Genomic DNA, 22,702 nt, shown 5'->3' with positions numbered 1-22,702 from the left:
GTGGCATAGTTCCCCCCTATTTTCACTATCTTCTCTACACACATAGACTTCAGCCCAAATGTTTGGTCCTAAATATTTCCAGATTAGCATGAACCATGATATTTTTAATAGCATGTGTGCAAGAAGCAGTTGTAACATTAACCAGATAAAATAGCTGCTGAAATCTTGCCTAGGCAATTTGCAATACGGGCCCAGGGAGAGAGAAAATTCGTACGTTCTCCTTGAAGGTCCACTGTATTCCAGGCTCTGGCTTCTACCACACAGTGTCAGGATGAAGAGATAGGAGAGATTAAGGTTTGATTCCTACATTTAATATTCTGGGGGTCTGTGCAACTTTGTTGAAGGTGTAAAACAGAAGAGTAGAAGACGAGGGAGATGAAAAGAATGAGGGAAAACCATAGTTGTTGCTTTCTGTCTAATAAAATTAAATATTATACAGAGAGATCTTTAAATGTAATTTCATGTGTAGCCAAATATTTGTCTGTGTTTCTACGTCCTGTCATGGGGATTGACATTTGTAAACTTTTCACAGATCTAATCACATGTTTGGAACGAGCGAACCACTACACAAAGGCTGAATACAGGTAAAGAGGGTTTGCAGCTCTCTGCACTGTGGCTTGCTTTGCTGTAGCTGTCATCTGGGCAAATTGTTAGAAAATGTCATGTAAGGCAGGTACGGCCTTTGTTTGTTGGAGAAATGAACTTTTTTGAGCCCCAATGCCATAGTAGTCCAAAGCCCGGTTGTGGGAAGCAGTAGTGCAGATGGGAAATCGATGGCCCAGAAAGACGAGGGAATAGAGTTACAGAGCAAGTCTCATTTGGGCATACATATACATGGTATATGTAAAAAGGGTTTCCACTTTGAAATTCAAAGTAGCCTCAAATTCCAGCGTGTCTCCTGAGAGCAGATCACGCCCTAGCTGATACAAGATTATCTGAGGACGAGCTATAATTTCTTGCTTCCTTGAACCTTGTGATAAGATTTGAAATGGTAATAAATTGTGCTCTTCTGGCTGCTGTCTGGATGTGCGTGTAGGCTTCTTATCTGGGCTGTGCTGAAAACTCGTGTGGTGGCATTTCTAGAACAAGATAATTAAACAGAAATGCCCTTGCAAAACTGCTTTTCTGGTTCTTTGTGTGCTGCTGTGTTCAGTCCACTCATGAACTCAAGGGCCCATTTATTTACCTCCCTGACTCACTGACAGACCCATCGGCCACAACTTGTTGCTAAAATATTGGTTTGAGAGCGTTTCTTTTGTATGAGTTTGTTTCTGTGTGTCATCACTACAGTTTGTATTTTAAACAAGCCCCTCTTCTCTCACTACAGCAGATACTGTCCTGCTGGCTGCAGAGACATAGCGGGTGACATTTCTGGGAATATCGGAGAAGGATACAGAGATGTAAGTACACAGGATAATGAGAGGAAATTTATAAAAATAGAAAAGAAAAGCATAGCACAACTTGGTTTTAACTTTTGCTGCTTGACTTTTGTCGGTAATTCTTCCCAGCTGTGTTAGATATACCTTTTATTATCAGTATACGGGTATGTTATCGGTATACAAGCACACAGAAACACTTTTCAAACAGACCAATTGATTGTGTGAGAACAAAGTCCACTGATTGTCAAATACACTTATTGACTTGTGGTTTCTGGCTTTCTGGAAAAACCCTGCATAGGGTTCGCCCCTCTTGAGGCAGTGCTCATCGATGTACTAAATATTCCTACGACTTCAGGTTTTACTTGTTTGGAGTCTGCGTGCGGTTCTTTTCTAAAGGTATCTCTTGCAGGAAAGAAAATACGTTTCAGTAACATGCATGTTTTCTTTAAGATTATGCCTGCAATCTGCTCTGAGCTGAAATAAATAATTATACGCTGCTTAATCACATCCCACTGATAACTACCAACCTCTTGGGATGTTTCAAGTGCTTGTTCTTTAAAGCAAAGAAGTTGCCTGAGTGGCTGCATTTATCCCCAGTGCATATCACACAGTGCTCTGCCCTCTCTGTGCCCCTCACCCTGGACTCTCCTCCTGTCACGCCTGTGAAATCATTACGTCTCTCACGGTGGAGTAAGCTTAATCATACCACTGAAGTAAAATCCCACCCTATCACAAATATAGTAGTTGCTGAGTTTCCAAAAAGTCAGTGGTCGTGTTAAACCTGTTCATCCAGTTAGTTGAGCACGCTGCTCCAGCCTGGAGAGTGGCAGAGCTGAAGAAACAAAGAAATGCCATTTTACATTCTCATTAGCTGCAGTTATTCCTGCCCTTCGTTGGGGTGATTAGGAAAGAAAAGCAGCGCATTGGCATGACCTCATGCAGATCTTATCTGCAGTGAGGAATTTTTGAAAGAAATTTTCCCTCCACCCGTTCAGCGGGATTCAGCTTTTCTGATGGCAAGGACCTGGGGGGCTCCCCTGCAGCTCCTGCTGCCTTTGCGTCCCCAGCCCTCCCTGGAGGGGACAGCTGGGCACCCCAGCTTGTCGAGCAGCTTAGCCCCGGCTGAGCCCATGTGAACAAGCCCAGTCTCTGCCAGCAGCCCTTGGGAATGTCTCCTTTGCGCCTTTCCACTGGCCCGTCTCTGCTCTGCCCTAGCCCAGTGGTACGTTGTTGCCACCTAGTTGGCACACAAGCTCTCCTCCCTGTATTTTTTCAGCGTTCTCCCACCTGAGATACTGGCAAATGGGGTATATACTTAAAGCCCAGCAGTAGCTTGTCAACACATAGCCAAATCTCCTAATGTACGCCATGACTCAAACCCTAGGGTGCACTGATAGATTGGTCTGCTTCAGGCAAGTCCATCAGGTAATTATTGTTTTCTCTTTGCAAAGAAGAGTTGCCTTGCCTTTGACTTTGTTTTCCTGAGGAGTGACACAATACTTACTAGTTTAAAATCTTACCGCACCTTCTCAGAAGCAGCTTATTTGCTTTGTCATTTAAAAAAAAAAAAAAATGGTGACTTTTGGAAACCTACTTTTTTCAAAGATTACTGTTCTTTCTCCCTGCCTCTTATTCCTCTCGAGCCGGATTTTATGAGCCGTAACACCTCTATACTAGTGGCTTGGAAGCGAAAGCATTAGCAGTTTGTCAGATTGATCCTCTGAGCTTTGATGGCTTCTGATGGCTTCTGCCTTCCAGACCTCCCTGCTGTGCAAGTCGGCGATACATGCGGGCGTGATCGCGGACGAGCTGGGCGGTCAGATCAGCGTCACCCAGCAGAAGGGCATCAGTCACTATGAAGGCGGCGTCGCCAACGGCGTCCCCTCGCACGAGTGAGTACCGGGGGCTGGCAGGGCTGGCTCCGGGAGCAACCCCCGGGGCACAGTGGGCCGCCCAGATCAGCAGAAGCAGGTGGGGATGACTTTTTGGGGGAGGAAAAAATGTTAGGTGTGGGTCTAGGGGCTTTTGGGCTATGTTTCTACGGCTTTATTAAGATGGCATTGGCATTGGATATAGAAAAATGTTCCAAGTTTTCAGTGGCTCTATACCATGCAAGACAGTACTTTCTTTTTTTTTTTTTCTTCTATTCCTTGCAAAACATATTTGCAAATTGCTTTGTTAGCAGATACATGAAAGTACGATGTTCTGCAACAAACACCTTTAATCGATGTGCTAATAAATCATGCTAAATTCATGTTAAAGTTTAAAAAAAGCAAGGAAGAATGAATAAATAAAAAGTGCCATTGAGCCATAGGGGATTTAATGAACAAGTTCTTAAACATTGTGCTTTTGACATGTTCAGAGTTTTTCTCTTTTAGAATATTTATAGCAAGGGTGTTATATTTACCACTTATCTTCTGACTTTTAATTGTACTGTTGTTGAAGTAGAAATAAATCCTCTAATCTTTATCCAGCACAGTAAGCCCTTCCAGCAACTGCCTCTGTCATTCCTGTTGGTTTATATTTTTTAATTTTCAAACGTTATCTGGATTTTTCATGTGGCTTTTTTTTTTTTTCTGTAGGAAGGGAAATCTCCTCAGTCCCATAGCTTACGAGAGCTAAGGGAATATGTATTTTTTATACTTTTTTCCCATTTTCCCCATGATTTCTCCACACCCTCCTGACAATTTTACAGTCACGTTTTCATTCATGGAAAAAAAAAAAAAAGCATTATTTTGGTCTGTTGCTATGCTTAAACTTCAGCACAGATTCAAATGCTTTATATATAATGGCACTGGAGTATACAAAGCTGGGTAGAATGTAGACCACTAGCTGAAGGCCTGTAAAGCCTAAATATTTTATTTTTTTCTTGAAAGTTAATTGCCAAAGAAAATTAATATAAACTTGTCTCAAGCAAAGCAGGACTGAGAGCTCAGCTCAGGCACCAAGTCCCTTCATAAAGCAAATAATACAAATTCTTTCCATCACACATGCCAGCTTAGCGAAACCCTAAATTAACCATTTTGTGCCTTATCTAAAGGTGTTACAGAACCGTTTACATACATTCGTATGTTTGTGATCCTTGAGAATCCCAGAAGGAATTATTTGGACGGTAGCACATAAAATGTTATAATGAAAGGCAGATGGGATTGCTGTTTGTATATTTTTCACAGCACAAGAGCTAGTGGGCAACGAATGAAGCATGTAAGACAGCAAAGGTACGCGTGCTGGGGGAAAACACTGTTTGTGTAGTCAACCCATCACCTTAACTGCCAAACATCCATTAAATGTTGCTATTTCCATAATATCCGATACGTTTCACATGAGGAATAGAAGTACCCACAGAGATGCAAACTTGTCTCTATTACATCAAGTGGGAAAATTCCCATTGACTTGAAGGAGAGCCGAAACGTGCACTCCCAGGCTGAAGCCAGCGTCCAGGGCTCGTGTTTAGCCCATTTAATGTGAGGCCCCTGAGAGAGCACCCCAAAAGGCTCTCCTGCTTACCAGGGCAGAGAGAGGCACTCCTCGAGCATGACGCACACCTCAAAGGGACTGAATTGTCCCGAGGAGACAACCATCGCTTTCTGCAGATTATACAGGGAGCCACAGGTAAACATGCTCTTACTGGGTCGGATGCCTGCAAACTAGATGGCACAGATTTTGAGAAATATGTGATTGTGAGCACAGCGCTTCACAGGATGCTTCTGCTGCTCCTGGCAGCTGGGACAATTCTGGGAGCAGATGAACTGCTGATGCGAGCCCGTTATCCCCGGAGTGGGAAATTGGGGGATGTGGGGAAACCCTTTTATTTCAAAATATGAAAAAGTGTTCCTGGAAACAGTGGGCCTATTTACTAAGAAAATGAACCAATGCATTTCATGCTTTAAAAAGGCTTTCATAAGAGGTATTTCCAAAGCTGCGTGGCTTCCCTGTCCTTGGGGTACCTACACACTGCAAGAAATTCCTGCGGAGCAGCCGGCACAGTGCTTAGAAAGCAGTGCTTTAAGAGCTTTTTAGACGCCCTTAACTAAAAGCTTACTCAAGTTTTTAAAATCTCATTTATTTATAGTGGATTGCAGTATTAAAGATTTCAATTGTTTAGTGACTTGAGCCGAAACTGACCTCATCAAAAGCTGCTGCTGGAGCGCATCGAGCTGTTAAATACCTGCGTTGTAATGTGACGGTGGGGTTACGGCTCGCTCGCTCACCAGCCCGCAAGAGCTGACCTTGGCCTCCCTGACTCCATTTTTTGGTGCGCTTGTTACGCTCCGGCATCTGTGAGGTTTACAGTCCTCATGATCCACATGTGGACCTGCACCCGCAAATGCTATAATGAAGATCAAGTGGCTGGATTTACTGGGCAATCCTGATACCCCAATACAAATATGTGGGGGTTCAACTTTGTCATGTGAGCTGGCCTGTGACCGTACGGCCGCGCACATGAAATCATTCGTTTTTGAAAATGCAAGAGACCACATGCTTTTGAATTGTGAAAGATGAGATTTGGGGTTAACCTGCACTGCTTGTAAAAAGCTTGCTTGAGACTGACTCTGGAGAGAAAAAAAAAAAAAGTAAAAAGTATGTGATGCTGGAGAGAAAAAACAAAAATGGTAAAAAGTATGTGATGCTAACAGAAATTTCTTGTGGGAAGCAGCATCCTTTTTTTGCAGAACCACCTGCACAGGTCCCCCGTGCAGTCCTGCTACCAGCACTGTTGGTGAGGCAGGATCCTGAAGGTTGTCGGGAAAATGAGGAGCATGGGGCAACACTTAAAGGACAAAGTGAAATTTGTGTGACAAATGCCACCTGTCACATTAGGAAACTGATGAATTACCACTTACTGAATTAGTTTGTCCTCTTCGGTGACTTGCAGAATGATAGCAGAAATATTTCAGCTTGATTTCATAGCTTTATAGACCTTAGAAATTCTAACCTCCTCCCTTTATGGCTAAAATTGCTACCCTCTCTTTGAAAGGGATCCGGGTGACTTTTTTATTACGAAGCGTTATCTCATAAATAAGTATTCAAGGAGCGCTGTGATTTCTGTTTTGGGTAGGTTTTACTGATCGCTCTGGGTTTTTATTTTTTTCTTTTCTCTTGCAATGAATTGTTTTGTATTCCCCAAGAAAGCAAAAATTGTTTTGGCTGTAATGTGGAACTGGTTTGAAGCAAGCAGAGCACATCTGATCGCCCCTGAGGATTGCCTGGGGGCAAGATGTGGGAGGGACGGCTTGAGTTTCTCCTTCTAGCTACTCTACCGCCTACGTGCCCAAATAAATCAGCTCCCTCCCAGTGCTCTCCAACATCTCTGAAGGGCTTCATTTGCCTGTAGTCATTAGTTTTCCCTCAGTGACAAAAAAAAGGCAGTGTTTTTATTGACCTTGACATGGGACCGCTTTCCTATTCCCTGTTTTCTGTGCTCTCAAAACACATAGCCATGTGCACCGCTGTAAGCCCACAGACGGTACCTCGGGGGAAATTTTCCTGCCCAACAACAAAGGGCAGCCTGAAAGGGAGCTGTCTTGATGCTTAAGTGCAGAAGTTGTTTTACTGCTCAGTCACGCTGGGCCAGGCTTTTCAAAAGGCGCAAGTGATGCATGCAGCTAATTGGAGCGACGTTGAAGGGGTCAGATTTTCAAGAAATCCAAACTAATTTCACATTAAAACCCGAGCTTTTATTTTTATTAGGCAGCCAGTCAGAGTCATCGCTTCTGGAATGAAACCTCAGGGGCATCTTGTCGGGAGTCAGAAAGTAGCTTTGTAGGAAGCCAAGGAAAGCATAGCTTTCCCTTACAGTGGTGATTTAATCTTGTCCTGCATTGTGCAGGGTTGTGTGGAGTGGCCTAAGAAATGGCTTTTCCCCTGAAGCAAAGCACTCTGCGTCAGAAGGAGGAAGAAGAGGGAAGCCATAGATGTGGTCCTGTTAATGGAGCAAAAAGAACCATTCCTGATGGGCGCTGTTGGTCGGGGTTATAACAGAACTGGTTCCCACCCAGATTACAACAAGGGGTGTTTTTCATTCAGGCTGGCTGCGATACACCTGTAGCCCAAGTAGGAACCGTCAGAGCTGACGTGCCTTAGTCACCGTCGAGCGTAACTCCTTCGCGGTGCTTAAGGCTGAATTTTCTTCAAACTAGACGTGGACTTAGACTAATAGAAAGTCATTGATTACAGTGGAGTTGCTCTAATTCAAGCTACTGTAGGTGAGGGGATACGTGGGCACGGTGCTGGAGCAGTGCACCACTGGTAGCTCCAGGCCCTGTTAGTTTTCCCATTTCTGGCTCTTTTGAATGCTCTCCTGTTTCTGGTCTGAGGAGCAGAAGGGAAAAAGTTTCCCACAGCGGCAGAGGGCCAGTGCAGAGGAGAAAAGAGGAAGTGGGCAGCAAAAGTGACAGGCTGATGGGTCGGGGAGTCACTTAAAGCATAACAAATGCTCAAAACCATTAAAAAAAAAAAAAAAAAAGAAAGATCTGAATTCAGTCACGGTGAGAGACACACAAGAGTGCTCTTACTGGGGTTGGTAACCTGCCAGCAAAGCAAGCGGCTTTCTGGCCAGAGATATTTTGCTAGATAAACAGTGATTCTGAAATTGTACCTCGGCGTTCCCGTGACCTCCTCCTGAAAGGCTCAATTACCTTTTTCTTTTCTTACAGTGGTTCGCTGTCAGATAAGCGGTTTATATTTACTTCAAACGGTAAGACTAATGCCTTTATTTTTAGCAATTCACATTTTACCTCTTTATTTAAGTATTTGCTGTAAAAGTTTTGATAAGTAATTAGGAGAGTGTCAGGCTGTGTCTAGGAAGGATATTTTAGGACAGCAATTTTTTAAAATTGGCAAGTTGAATAAAAAATTTGAAGGGATGTGAAGTGAGCTAGAAAAAAAACAGGAATAGGTCATACGGACATAGAGGAGAAACAGAAATAGTATTCTGCTGTTACATTTCTGGTGCCAGGATTTGAAAAATGGCAATCAGATAATCCCATTTTAATGTACTTTAGGCAGCAGAAAATGAAAGCAGTTTTTATTCAGACATTTATAAATTCCATCTTCATTATACAAGAAGAGAATGAAAACAGAGAGAGGAATGAAAATATATTTACATTGCACTGATACAGAACGAGTTTTTGTTTATGACTTTCCAAGATGCAAAAGCGTCTTTAATCTGTCAAGCTGTTCATTTGCATAAAGCATAGCAAAGAGGGGGGAAAAGTTCGCGCTCGTTCATTTGAATTATATTTCAGTCATCTGAGATAAAATCATTTACTATTCCACTGAAAACTGTAGAGCATGTATAGGCCTTTGAAACTGCCAGGGAATTATTTTTAACTTCATTGAAACATTATTCCACGAGCCTGTTTTCTCTGAAGAACCTTCATGTACAGAAATTTTGCGGGTTTTTTGGTGGAGTTTGTAATACTTACCTCCAGCTATTATCTTCATGATATCACCTCTTGGCAGCAGTATCAAGGAGCTTCTCTAATGAGTAACTTTCCTAGCCCTAATTGCAGGTGAGAATCATGAAATATTTACAGTAAAGTGCTCCTTTCAGTACAGCGCCTGCATCTGAGAAATGTTTTGTACAGCAAAATTAGTTAATGCCAATTTCGAAATAAATAATACGTTTCAGAAGGAAAATTTAAACATGTAAGAAGTCTTCAGAGGAATGAGACAAAACTGCAGAGATTAAAAAACAAAGTGGCAAAAATAGCAGATGTAGTCAGAAGGTGCCATGAGTTAAACTGGTAACGGAGAGGGAGCACAGCATGCTGGTACTGGATCATCCACTACAAATTGACTGGCATACACCACAGCTAATGGATGGCATCAGGCTAGCACTAGATTAAGCAACATCCGACTTTGCGGTTGTAGGTGGTCTTCATATGTTGCTAGCCTAATATAAAAATATGCTGTGAAAACGCAAAATAACTCCTTCTGCCTGTCTGTGTGGGGACTCCTAGGCTGCAACAAATCTCTCAGTCTGGAAGAGGGATTCCTCTCCAAGAGCCAGGTTACTGCATCTTCCTACTGGGAGGAGACCAATGAATTTGGGCAACTGTTCCAGTGGTCTCCCGACAAGGCTTGGCTTCAAGTCCCAGGATTGGCTTGGGCCTCTAACCACAGCAGCAATCGTGAATGGCTGGAGATAGACCTGGGAGAGAAGAAGAGAATAACAGGTAGGTCACTGTCTGGTTATCAGAAGCTGGGGGTTCAGCTGGAGAAGAAACTAAGTGCAGCAAAAAAGCTAATAATGCATTAAACCATTAAATGTAATTAAATGTTCTGTATTGAGGAATATTATTTTCCGATTTGAAAAATCATGGCTATTTACAAGACTGGTCTTCCGATGGAGATACAGGATTCAACTCAACTGTCTTGTATGCCTGATCTGTAAACGTGCCGTTAGGCTCAGAACAAAATACTTATACCGTGGCCAGTAGAGCCTGGATGGATGATAAATGATTGCTTAGGATCTATTAATGACGCAGTTCTGGAATCAATAAGAAACAGTAAAGTCATAGCCTTTGAACCAATGGCCCAAGTGAAAGGAATTCCTGTTTCCTACTCCTGGTTTAGTTGTAAAAATGTAAATTGCAGTTGCTGCTAAAGATGTAAAGACTGATGATATGGACTGTAATATCAAAAAGCAATTACCATTTTTAGAGCCATTAATTTGAGCTCTGTTAAAAATTCCATTGCTCTAAATTCACAGTTTAAAACCGATTCCCATTCTTCACCCAACTTTTAAACTCAATTCCAAAATAGTTTGAAAAATAAATTAAGAATTTGAAAGCAAAGCTCTCCGAATGGTCTTGGTTTCCGTGTTTGCATTTGAAAATGGTCCTTTAAAACAGACACCTAACAAATGAAAACGTATTTTGCATTTTGTTAAAAGGGATTAAGACCACTGGTTCTGGATCCCTGATGCTGAATTTCAACTTCTACGTGAAGACATTTACAATGAACTATAAAAATAACAACTCGAAATGGAGAACTTACAAAGGGATTCTGAGCAATGAAGAAAAGGTAAGGGAAAGCGGGAGGGGGAAGAAAACACAGAGCAATAATACACACACTGCCTTGACGTTGAAGGGCAGGCTTTCACTGTCAAGAAAGATTAGGAGTTTCAGACTTGTCTAGACTTGGGTTGTCTTCACCAGTGTAATTTACAGCCATGGAATAGATAGTGAGCTTGTCGAAACAAAGAAGTTATCCAGGGCTTGCTGAAGTTTTGAGACATACACAGGGAGGCATGTGTATGTGTGTATCCTTTTTTTTTTTAAAAAAAAAAAAAACCAACACACCACCACAACACGGTGTAATTAAAGCTGTACAACAGGCTGTTTGGGCAAGTCTTTAGCTCAGCTCAGAGCTTGCCTGTGCTAGGAACGCTCTACCAGTGCAGAAGCAAGAAGCAGGTCGGTACGGCACCAGCAAAGCTGAGATTCAGCTGCAGATGCACCGGGACGGTCAACCCACCGACGCCATGAGTTGAACAACCAACTCGGGTAAAAGCACAGCTCTGCTGGTGGAGCTGTGCCTGCGGACTGAGCTCCTGCTTGGCTGTGTTATGGTCACCAGAGACTGCACCGCTGCCCACCCCTCGCTGGCAGGACTCTTCTGACACAAATCTGTGGGCACAGCCTACATCTGTTAGGAACTGATGTAACTGAACATAAAATAAATGCTCTTATACCAAAATACCTGTCCACACAACAGCTTTCACAGGCTTTGAGTGACTTTAACAATGAACAGATAAAAGCAGTGCAACTAGTTCCTGCAGACAAAGGGTACGCTGCACAGGTTCATCTAATAACATTTTCCCCTGAAAACCTAATGTTTCCTTTCAAACAAAAAAAAAACCCCACACCAAAAGCCCCCCCCCGCCCCCACAGAGTTCAAAGTCAGACCTTCACTCATCATTTTGGAGAGAGCTCAGCTTGCTTCAGGATAAGGCTCTTCCCGGTCCTCAGTCCTGACAGCAGTTTTTAAAAACTTGGGAGAGCTGTAGAGAGATTTCCTGCTGGCTCTGATTTTCTTAGCTTGTATGGCAAGGAATTTCACTGCGCAATGTTAACTGGTTTTATATTTTTAAATGTGGAACTGAAGTGGTGTTGGCCCAAAAAGTGACAAATCAACCTAGCGGTGGCTGAACTGTGAAAGCTAGCTATTTAAAATCTGCAGGTTTGCAGTTTTCCACAATGATTTGTTATATACAAATAATCTTATGAAAGCATTATATATATTTTAGTTTCAGCTCAGGTGCATGACAAAACCTGTCCCATCAGAACCCCATGTGGCCTGACATTTTGTCTGAGATATGCTGAGCTCACTTCCCTACCTCATCAGGCTTTTAAGTTTTCCTACATCATTCGGAAGCATCTCCAAGAACTAATTTTGCAAAGACTACTGTTCTGCACATGGGCTGAGCTGATTCTGGGAAATACTGTATAAAAGCAGGGAAGAAGTGACACAACTGCATCACTCTTCAAGCTTGATACAGAAAACTGACCATTTTACTAAAACATCTAGAAATACTTCGCTTCAATTTTTTTCTTTTTACATTTTTATCCCCTGTTGCCCAAGTAAGTGTGCTGCAGTGCTACTAAATAAAAAATGATAGCATTATACCAGCATACATTAACTAGAAATTACACAGAATTGAAAGAGAGTGATAATCTTTCTTCTCCAAGCTAACAGAAAAATGTGATCATCTCTCAGAACTAAAAAGATTTTTTCTTTCCAGAACTCTCAATACCAAAAATCTTGTGGCTGCATCCCAGATTATCAATATATTAGCTTTAGGATAATGAAAATCCTTACAGTTGTATGTCAGGAGCACTTTGAAGAAAGGGACTTTTAAAACAGAGCAAACAACGTGCTTATGTTTCACTGCAGGTATTCCAAGGCAACTCCAACTCTGGTGACATTGTACGCAATAACTTCATCCCTCCCATAGTGGCCCGTTACGTGCGAATTATCCCTCAAACCTGGAACCAAAGAATAGCGTTGAAGCTCGAGCTGATGGGTTGTCGAATAATGCAAGGTATGGGGTAAGCAGCGCTCCCCAGGCATGCTGCCTCCAAAGCCCCCTGTGCTACCACAGTGCCACTGATGCCCCCTTCTCTTTTGCAGCTAATAGTTCATTTACGCATTCAATGTGGCAGAAACCAAGTCAGAGCACAGAAACCTCCCTTGGAAAAGAAGACAGGACTGTTACGGAGCCCATCCCGTCGGAAGAAACTAACTTGGGTAACACTACCTAGCGCTGCATTTTCCCCAAGATGCATCACGTCTTCAGCCCAGCCTGAGTGAACTTTAAACTTTCTCACTAATCAAAACTTTTATTTTCCCTTCAGAATTTATTAAAGGTTAATGACAGAGAGGAGAGGGAGGAGCATACGTTCTTTTTGTCTTAAGGGACAGAAAGAGATTGAAAGCCTTAATTTTCCTTGGTGTGTGAAACATCAGGCTTTGGTTTCCCTGTCATATTGGTTTATTTGCTGTGCTTGGTAGGTGGCTCAGGGGACTATACCAAGCACTCATCAGTATTTTTTGGAGGAGCTTTTCCCCACTCTCTTCCTGTATTTCACGATTTTTGTAACACATGATGCAGTGGTCTCACAAAAATGTTACTTTCTCTACGTAACCATGACTCCTCCCGGAGCAGGTCCCCCAGGTCGAAGCAACATACAGTAGTGCATGGCTGGGTAATTAAACACTTTTTCATAATGCCTATGTTCATGGGGGGAGTCAGAAAAATTTAATTCTCATACTTCTCCCCGAATATGCAATCTTCATCCTTTAACTTTGTGGAGCTAATTTCTTAGATCTTAAAAAGCAAGCAAACAAAATTTGTTGCTTATACTGACCGTTTGGTGGACCCATAGCCAGGCAGGAATTTCCGTACCCACCACACCAAACACTGCTACCTGTTAGGTAGCTGATAGTTGTAGGAATGTCTCTGTAAAAAAAAAAAAAAAAAAGGTTTTAAGAAGCAATCGCTGTAAGAAAAAAAGCTCTTCTGAAAGTGCATTGCTCTTGCCAAGAGCAAGCTCAGTTCATCTGTGCAGCGGTATGGGTAAATTGTATCCATGTTCACTGAAAATGAAATCTACTGAGATTTCATCTGCTAAATTGTAAATACCCTGTGGACACGTGTACTACGTTATTCTCACAGCCTGGTAAATGCCTATAGGAACAGTGAATGGCGCACTCCTGACACGGGAACCACCCCACTTCTAATTTTCAAATCCCTGCTCTAAACTATGTTGTATTAGAATTTAACAGGGGCTAAACAGGTTTTTCCCCTACCTCCAACTTCTGTAAATCTCTGAACTATTTTGACTGAAATGTTTCGACCAGTTCAGCATGAGCCAGATACTCGGCATGTACAATTGCAGCTTCGTTTCACAGTTTCATAAGCAATTGAAAGCAGACTTGTTATAAGTGGCTTTTAAAAAGTTACCTAGCGTGTAGTAAGAAAGAACTGCTCTTTGTGAGGATGCATATAGATATTAAGATAGATATTAAGCCAAGTGTCAGCCTTGAGAAAGTATATTTAACTCTCTCATCTCAACACTGTTCCACATAGGTACATGTATGGCTGCAGACATGTCTTGCAGTTTTACAGTTTTACAGTTTCAAGCTCTCTTTTGCTGTATTCTCTGTAGTAAAAATTACTAGCTTCAGAGTAATTTGCCTTTTAAACTTTTATCCTTTTTTTTCCCCCCTCATTCAGGCTTAAAGCTTACAGCCATAATTGTCCCCGTCCTCATCGTGCTGTGTCTGTTCCTGTTCTCTGGAATTTGTATCTGTGCAGCCCTACGCAAGTAAGATATCAGCTTTTGTCAGAGGAGGGATTTGTGGCTACCTAGCTAGCACGTCCAACTGCATGCCCTCTTTCCAGACCCTTTTTACCAGGGAGCTGGAAATGGATCCTATTCGGCAGTCTTCCCTTTAAGTAGAACTCATATTGTGTCTCTGTAAATTGTATTTCGTATTGTATGTCTCCCCTAGTCGGACAAAAACGAAGGTAAAGTGGGTCAGAACTGCACACCCCAATTCACAGTGCAATGTAACCAGCTGTTCTCTTCAGCCTACGTATACCCACATATACTAAGGTGTAAAGCAGTTGAAGACGGAATAGTTTCCACACCAAAGCCAAGTAAAAATTCAGTGAAGAGAGGATTTGAGCTATCTATCTGGACCATTTTCTTTCATTTCCTTCCTGTTGTGTTTCTGCTTCCCAGTCCCTTAAGTTAGAGCACTTAACCTAGCGGGCTGAAAGCAGAGCCCAGCTGTAAGGAGTTGTACGCATACACGAGGAAGCAGCTAAAACTAAAGCCACTTAATTTTACAAGTCAGAGGAGTGGAAGAAGCACTGCTAACTGTGGTTCCTGCTACATGTCCATCCATATGAACCTGCGCTCTCACGTGGAGCTGGGAAATGCTTCTGTTGGCAGATGGGGATTTGGAAGGATAAGCAATGCTCTGGTGGTGTTGCTTCATCACTAGCAGTACCCACCTCTGCTCTGTGTTCCCAGTAAATCTATAAACTAGCCAAGGAATTCACAAGAGCTCGCCCACAAAAACATAACCTGGAGTGACGCGCACAGACACATCAAATCGATGAGGGTCAGACACTAGAAATTTGAATACCAGCACTCACGACTTGCATAGAGATGGGAAAAAACAAAATGTTGGGTTGCATGCCTTATGTTCTAGTAAACACCGGCCTCCAGAAACTCCAAGGGAAGCGTTGTCCTCAGCTGCTAAGCACAAAGGCTCTCTCTGCTGGAGCTAAGACATGAAGCTGAAATGCTGTGAGTGCAAATGTTTATAAATGCTTTCCTCTTCTCGCAGGCGAGAAGCCAAAGGACTTTCTTATGGATTATCCAGTGCTCAGAAATCAGGTTAGTGGAGAATCATGTGCTTTGTCCTGTCCTGTCCATTGGGCCAAGGGGAAGGGGTTTATGCAACTAAGCATGAAATGCTTGTGAAATAGCATCCACGTTTCCTCGTTCAAATTCACTACTTCATGCAAGGGAAACGGCAAACGATAGTCCCACTTGTGTCATCCTAGCACAGTGCCTTGAGAAACAATATAATTTGGTTTCTATGACAGAAAGGCAATTAGCAAAAGATCTATTATACAAAGCGCATAAATTAGCATGTAAGAGTGCTCCCAGGTGCCCTCCATTTCCTTCGCTGCTCCAAAATACCTATTTCGCAGAAAACTGCTGCTTTCCTTTTTTTTTTTTTTCCCCTACAGCAGAGGGGATTGCCTTTCTCCAAGAGAGCAAGGACTAATAATTTTTTATGGCTTTAATATTTCCATCTCACTGCCCTCCCTGGTTGGGACTGTATTTATAAAGCCTAACAATACTGAATTATACCTCGTGTAAAATCTGAATAGGAGATTGGCTTGAGGACTCTGCTTCAGAGATGCCTGCAAAACGCCAGTGAAGTGACAATCTCTGTCTTGTTTGATAACGCTTTCTCGAGCGGGGTCCCCCATCAGCTTGGAAGTTGGGGTTTAGCTGTTTTTCCTGGCCTGCCATCTCAGTAGAAGAATATCCTTCTGAATCTCGTCTTTCCCTTAAAAAAGAAACCACTAAGCAATCCACGTCTCTCGACAAGTGCCTCACAGTAGCTCAGCTCCAAAACTTCATCCCTCAGCAGGTGCTGACGTCAGTGAAAGGAACGCTGTTACCCAGTGCAGCTCGCCCTCATTAGAAAATTAATTTGTACTTAACATCATGTTTGCTAATATGATTTTTCAAGGTCACATCATAATCCTTTCTCACTTGCTAATGAGGACAAATCCCAAGAAATTGGAGATAGCCTCTTACCCAGTCAGTTCATTTGTAGTGTGCGTGCGCTTCATAAATCAAGCTCCCAAGCCCCACTGAAGCAGGCTTGGGACTCAGAAAGCTGGGAGTCGAACCTACCTCTCCACAGACCTCCTGTCGCAGGCTCCAGGCAAGTGCCTGACACAGTGGATTTTCCCTTCTCTGTCTCACGAGGATGTTGCGAGAACGAATTAATTGGTATGTGCCCAGATACCAAGGAAGCCATACTTGTCTACTGAAAAAAAGAAATTGTTAAGCATTATTTTTGCCAGATAAGCAATGGCAAAACATATAACAGATTTAAAGCTGGTATTTTCCTGACATACTTTGTTAAGGCATGAGTGCAGGCACCTACAGAATTTGAGTCCTTCTTGCCAAGAAAACCCTTTATAAAGTTTCATTTTCAGAAATTCCAGCTGATGATTCACTTTCTCTTTCACCCTCCAAATTTAGGGGGCTTTTTTTTACAAGCAGCGTGTTTTAGTCTTGCATTTTAACTACTGAAATATATTGACAGCAAGGAGAACACCAAAAATTAAACTTTCTGATAAGCTTTCTGATTATAAGCATTTAACTTGCCGATAAGCCTTCTATTTGTATTTCTTTATCATAGGTTGTTGGAAACAAATCAAGCAGCCCTTCACCAGACATCAGTCGACTGAATTTACCATCAGCTATAATAATGAGAAAGAGACACCGCAAAAACTAGATCTGGTCACCAGTGACATGGCAGGTAACAATTGCTCCCCCTGCCATGCCTTCACGTTGCTCTGCATGCAGGGCAGGTAACGGGGAGAGGGAAGGGCCAGCAACGTTACAAGACACATAGTGAAGCAGCTAAATGTATCAGTGGAAAAAGCCCCACTATTTTGCAAATTTTTTCTCGGAGTTTTTGGGAAAGATTTCCTGACTCTGAAATAGTTACAGCTGAAGGTAACCATGGGAGGCAGTCAGGCATGGATGCAGTGCAAGAACGTGCCTCGCATAGGATAGTTTGGCTTTGCTGACTAATTTTTGTGTTTCTATTTAAACACAAATGTCTCTGGAAATGGAACAAAGTATAACGCCCCTCCTTGCCGAGCAAATAGAAAAATTGCTTAGTTGGTTTGCAGTGGGATTTCATGCCCAGCTGGAAGTCGTGCTGAGATCCCTGTGCAGTTTTCCTGGTGCCTGAACTATTTTGGAGATGAGGTCCCCTGAAGTGGAAGCAGGTAGATGTGAGAGAAGGAAAAAAACCAAACCACAGTGCCTCTCTCCTGTGGCACCTTGGTTCCAGGTCACTGTTTGGATCGAGCAAATCCCCGCATCAGTACTATTTGCATCCCAAAGGGATGGTTTTTTTTTAATTCATCCTCTTAGCACATCTTATCCCTCCTTAGTTTAGTCTGTCTGGAAAGGCTAGTGAGACCAGCCATTTCATGGGATCAGTGATCAGCAATCTTCCAGGAAGATTAATTTGGTGTTTCCAGGCTCCAGACCGTAGAAATTCCTTAGAATTTCTCCAATGTGTTTGGCAGAGAAATACATTTAAAAAACAAATGGATGGTTACTGTAATTCCATATGGTGCTACCCTCGATATCTTTCAAAGATGGTTTCAACCCTTTACAGAAACTTTCAATATAAATATGCAAAGACCTATAAAGCAGTTTTATTTCATGAAGGAAAGGGAGTGAATAAAGGTTGCTCACAAATCATGGTTATCTGGCTTCCCCCGCCGTGTCCGGGGAGTCTCTGCTCTCTCCATCCTCCCCTCCTGCCGTGTGTGGGAAGTCTGACCTCTCAGTCTGGCCAGGCAGCTCCTCAGCCTTAGCATTTCACCTACAGTCTCCTTAAAAACAAACAAACAAAAAAAGAAACATGAAATAAAAACGTGAACGCAGCCCAGAAATGCACCATTTAATAATTTAATTGCAGAGGGCACGCAAATTGCATACAGGTTAACATGCCACACGAAATTTCCCCCCTTTTTGCATCCCAGGCTGCCAGTTCCCAAAGGCAGCCGGGAGCAAGTCCAGACGCCGCATCCCGAGGGAGGGGGGAGATTGCTGGGGACGGCGGCAGCGATGCTGGGGAGAGCTGCACCGCTTGCTTAGTGAAATATCATAACACCTTCACCCTACATGCTGAAGTTTGGGAAGCAGCCAGGAACTGCCAAAAAGATTCACAGGACATATGGGATCGAATTCAACGCTCATGTCAGATGAACCACGATGCCAGAACAGAAACTGAGCTAACTTCTTCACGCCTGCGTCAAAACATGATACTTTAGCAGTGTCATTTACTAGAGCTGTTCAGGCCACCGTATGTATCCGTAAGAGATTGTCACTAGCACCAAAGCGAGAAAGTTGCAACACTGAATTTTCTCATAATAGTTTCACCGGGTTTTTTTTTTTAAAACCCTGTTAGTCCAGATCTCCTCCTTACCCGGCAGCCTTCTCGACTAGAGGTGCAAACACACTCTGCTTGAGGCTGCATTTTCTCCATCTCACTCCTTGCTCCTGCTCGAGCTGTTTGCCCATCCCCAGCTCTATCCCTGCCGTCCCCCCTGACCGGGGGGTGACCACCGGGTTCCTCCGGCAGTGCCAGTCCCGCTTCTCCTCCCACGGCTTGTCCCCCCTCGCGCGCCTGCAGCAGTGCTGAGCTGGCTTAGCGCATTTCACACTTCCCTTGACTCTCTTGGCTGCCGTTCCGCCTAACTTCATCCTTCTTGTCAGTCAGCTACTGCAAGATGCCTTTTAAATAAAGCCAGCACTTGGTCGGGCTCGTTAAGAATCCTCTGGGCATTTTAATTGTTTCAAAAGCGGAACACTTGCTTTGGAGAACTTGTTTGTGGATCTCCGTGCAATGGCCTTTGTCCAGTTTGTTGCGAATATTTTGTTGACTTCTCTTTTTCTAGAACTTTTGAATATACTCCAGAAATGACATTAATTTATTTGAGTGGGTAGGTGGGGAAAGGGAGGGAGGGAGTAAGGAAAGCAGTGGCAGATTGGAGCTCCTCCATGGAAGAGCTTCTGCCATGTTCTGCAGTGCTTACTTGCTGAAGGAGGTTATAGAACTGGTGCTGGGGCAAGGTTTCCTCACATCCCTGAAAACCCCGTTTGATACAGTAACCGAGTCATTTTTCAACGTAAAATACTTATCAATGCCTAAGTCTTGGATACATAAAATAATCCATCTGTGCCTTATTGAGCAGTTCATGCTTTCTTTTAGATTATCAGCAGCCTCTCATGATCGGGACTGGGACGGTAACACGGAAAGGATCTACTTTTAGACCCATGGACACTGAAGATGGGGGAAGAAGGGGGAGTTCAGAGTTTGAAAATCACTATCACTGTCCGCACAGAGCTAACCGGCACGAGTACGCTCTGCCCCTGACCAGCCAAGAGCCCGAATACGCCACCCCCATCATAGAGCGGCACATAACAAGAGAAAATAATTTCCCCCCTGAAAATGGCTACAACATACCTGTCGTCTCATCTCAGAAACACTCCCTTTCTGCCGGCAGCTTCTCTAGTTCGTGTAAGACCGATATCAGGAACGGAGACTATCAGACACCCCAGAGTGTCATAAACTACGACAAACCCAAAGTTAACGGCGTTCTGGCCTCCGTGAGCTACAGCACGGACTACCAGAAACCCCAGCCCAATGCCCTCGGGAGCGAGGGCTACTCAACGCCCAGAGACTGCCTAAAACCAATAAGCCAGACAGCAATGACAGCTCTCTTGTGATCTGCCGAGCCGGAGAGACGCCGTGCGCGGGAACGTCACTGCACAGCTTTGTGAAGCGAAAACAGAGTTTGGAGGGGCTCTGCTGCGGGAGGCAGAAGGCAAACAAGCCCTGTGTACATAATATTGCAGTCTTGCTGGGTTCTGACATCTGAAGAAAGCATATGCTGTTTATCACTGTTTATAGCAAGAGAGATGTTATCAGTGAAGACTGTACATCTTATTTTCTGTAACTGATCTCAGTGCTCCATTTGCAATGTGTGCAATTTGTACATAGCTTTTATTTAAGGAGAATTTCTTAAGTTTCCTTTTCACCTGGGGGACTGAAGGGATTGCAGAAATGCCTATTTAAGAAAAACAGGCCTCCTTCTCCGTCTTTATTTTACCTGCTGTTGTACTGGCAGCTGTAAATGGTGTATCTTACGGTTGTGGTGATTCATCTTCTTCCCTGGGATAACTGAAGATAGGGCATCACTGTAGTTCTTACTGGGAGGGTAGAAGAAGTAAAACTACTTGAAGCATAACATGCACAAGAGAAGGCAGCTGAGCATTTAAATACTGTGCTCAAACCCACCTTCCCGGCTGCTTTTTTAGCAGCAATTCTTACGTGCTTGAATTTGATCTAACGTATGAGCTGAGCCTAACTTGCTATTCATGTCAGAAACAGGTAGAAAGGCTTAAACCAGTTTTGGGTTCAAGTCACGGCGAGCACTCCACAATAGAAAAAAACCAAACAACAAACCCAACAACTGTCAATCTGTGGTTTTTTTCATGAAGCGTGTATGGAACCAAAATGTGAATTTACAGCTGAGAATTAAATCCCTTTCAAGCCCTAGCTGATGTTTTTTGCTGCTAAACTATAAGGAAATTTGTTCCATGGCACAAAGCAGCCAACTTCCTGAACTCTTCATGGCTCCTCTAGGTATTTTTCTGTCTTACAAATTTAGTATAACAGTTCTATTTGAAATATTTCCACTAAGTAAAACACAGTGCAGGTATGGCTTACTGTTGCAGTTAAATTTGCAAGACGGCAGATCAGCACAGTTGTTTTCAAATAGTTTTTCTTTTGCAGTTAATGTTACCCTTAATTCTGTTTTTGGACAAACTTGAGAAAGCGAGGGGATGGGTGCAATGTATGGCAGAGTAGCTGGCTCCTCTTTCAGCAGAGGCATCGTTGAAGCGAAACAGCTTCTGGTAGGGACTGGGATCGTCCGCTGCCCTTCTGCCTGCAGTGCTTGGAGCATCACTTTGAATCTGAAAGCTTGTCCTAAAACGTCAAGAAGTGATATAGTGGGAGGGAAGAATGGTGCTATATTTAAAGCACAAGGTTGGGAAACGAGACCAGTAAAACCTAAGCTCTGGGAAAGTCATGATCTGAAAGCCCTCCCTTTACTTGCGTGTAAATGGGGGATAATTTCCAAAGGATGCAACAAAGATTTGTGGTCCGTTCGCAAAGTGCTTTCAGATCCTTGGGTGGGAAGTGCTGTCAGAGTACAGACTAGTAGCAGTGATACCGCTCAAAGTATTGCTAACTCCAGCCACATCCGACCTTGAGGCAAGCTCTTAGCGGCTTCTTCACATACACTTGTTTTGTGGCCTCAAGTGGTGCCATTCCCTCACGCTGCCGCTCCGTGCATGCGATTCCCGCGCAGATTCCCAAGTCAAGGTAACCTCGTAGCCTTCCTGTGTTTGCTGTCGATACAGTTTCTGTGAAATGTCTAAAACACCTCAGGTCCTGAAGCGAAACAGCAGCAGCCTGTTTGTTAGACCGAGCTGGGTGGTGTTGTTTACCTTCTGTTGTTTACATGTCTGTGTAAATAAAGAACACTGGTATTTGTAAATCAGTCACACAGGCCTGCTACTTAACTCGGTGACTTGATCATCACCGCACGCCCACTCTTCGTCACGTATCCCGCAGGGTGAGAAAGAAGCGTTCCTTACGCCCCGCGAAAGTACCGGTTGCGCTGCTGCAATTCCCGGTCCCAGTGTGACGGGCTAAAAAAAGATTCTCTCGGTGCCCCATTTAGCCCGGCTTTGCTGTCCATAAGCTCTAGAGGAGAAGCGCCCACGAACAAACGTCTGCGCCCAACTCCGCTGCTGGATGTGTATAATTGAGGAAAAGATGAGGATGCCCTCCTGATGAGCCTGAAACCAACACCCCACCCACGCGGCTAATTAGCCTGACTTGTCGCTTTACAAACGAGCAGTGATCAGTAATCGGGGCTACTCCTCACCTAACGAGGCACCTAGCCAACGCAGTGGTGCAACAGTATCAGGCAGCAGATGACACTGCTTGTATTATGGCGGACTTGTTGCATGCCTCCGCCACATCCTTTGTACATCTGCAGCATGCTACAGGTGTCAAAGTGTTCTTGGTCGCACATACCCTTTTCTGCTGCCATTCAAACCCATTTTGACACAGCTGGTTTAGTCTAATAAAAAGCTGGGTCTCAATTTGAACCTTGCCTTCATCCCCAGCCCCTTCAAAAAAAACCCCTGCAAAACTGCAAAAAGAGAGCTTAAAATAAATCCCCAAACATTTTCCTCTCTGTGTCACACTGGCTTGATAGTGACAGGGACAGAGGCAGTGCAGCAGCTCTGGTGGTCACTCACAGCTCCCGCTCACTGCTGTGGTGCTTTGTGGTTCACGTCTCGGTGACTGTCGAGGGCGGTTAACATAAAAAACCTTTATCTTCTCCACCTCAGCCTGGGAAATAGGAAGTTTTTAGCGACCCTAGC

At 43.6% G+C, this 22,702-nt stretch overlaps 1 protein-coding gene across 1 annotated transcript in view; it reads left to right on the top strand.

The window, feature by feature from the left end:
- The window catches only part of DCBLD1 (discoidin, CUB and LCCL domain containing 1), a 33,075-nt gene extending 13,109 nt beyond the window's left edge, over positions 1–19,966 (top strand). The window contains exons 4-15 of the mRNA XM_009883336.1: positions 533–584; positions 1,328–1,400; positions 3,138–3,271; positions 8,036–8,076; positions 9,344–9,559; positions 10,279–10,409; positions 12,282–12,429; positions 12,519–12,635; positions 14,125–14,215; positions 15,249–15,298; positions 16,851–16,970; positions 19,449–19,966. Coding sequence (XP_009881638.1) covers positions 533–584; positions 1,328–1,400; positions 3,138–3,271; positions 8,036–8,076; positions 9,344–9,559; positions 10,279–10,409; positions 12,282–12,429; positions 12,519–12,635; positions 14,125–14,215; positions 15,249–15,298; positions 16,851–16,970; positions 19,449–19,966 — 1,691 coding nt within the window. The remainder of the gene's footprint in view (positions 1–532; positions 585–1,327; positions 1,401–3,137; positions 3,272–8,035; positions 8,077–9,343; positions 9,560–10,278; positions 10,410–12,281; positions 12,430–12,518; positions 12,636–14,124; positions 14,216–15,248; positions 15,299–16,850; positions 16,971–19,448) is intronic.
- The last annotated feature ends 2,736 nt before the right edge of the window (positions 19,967–22,702 follow it).

This window comes from Charadrius vociferus, unplaced genomic scaffold (assembly GCF_000708025.1).
Source record: "Charadrius vociferus isolate BGI_N301 unplaced genomic scaffold, ASM70802v2 scaffold230, whole genome shotgun sequence".
In the NCBI taxonomy this organism is placed as follows: Eukaryota; Metazoa; Chordata; class Aves; order Charadriiformes; family Charadriidae; genus Charadrius; species Charadrius vociferus.
The sequence above is the reverse complement of the archived record's forward strand: the minus strand, read 5'-3'. Positions and strand labels throughout refer to the sequence as shown.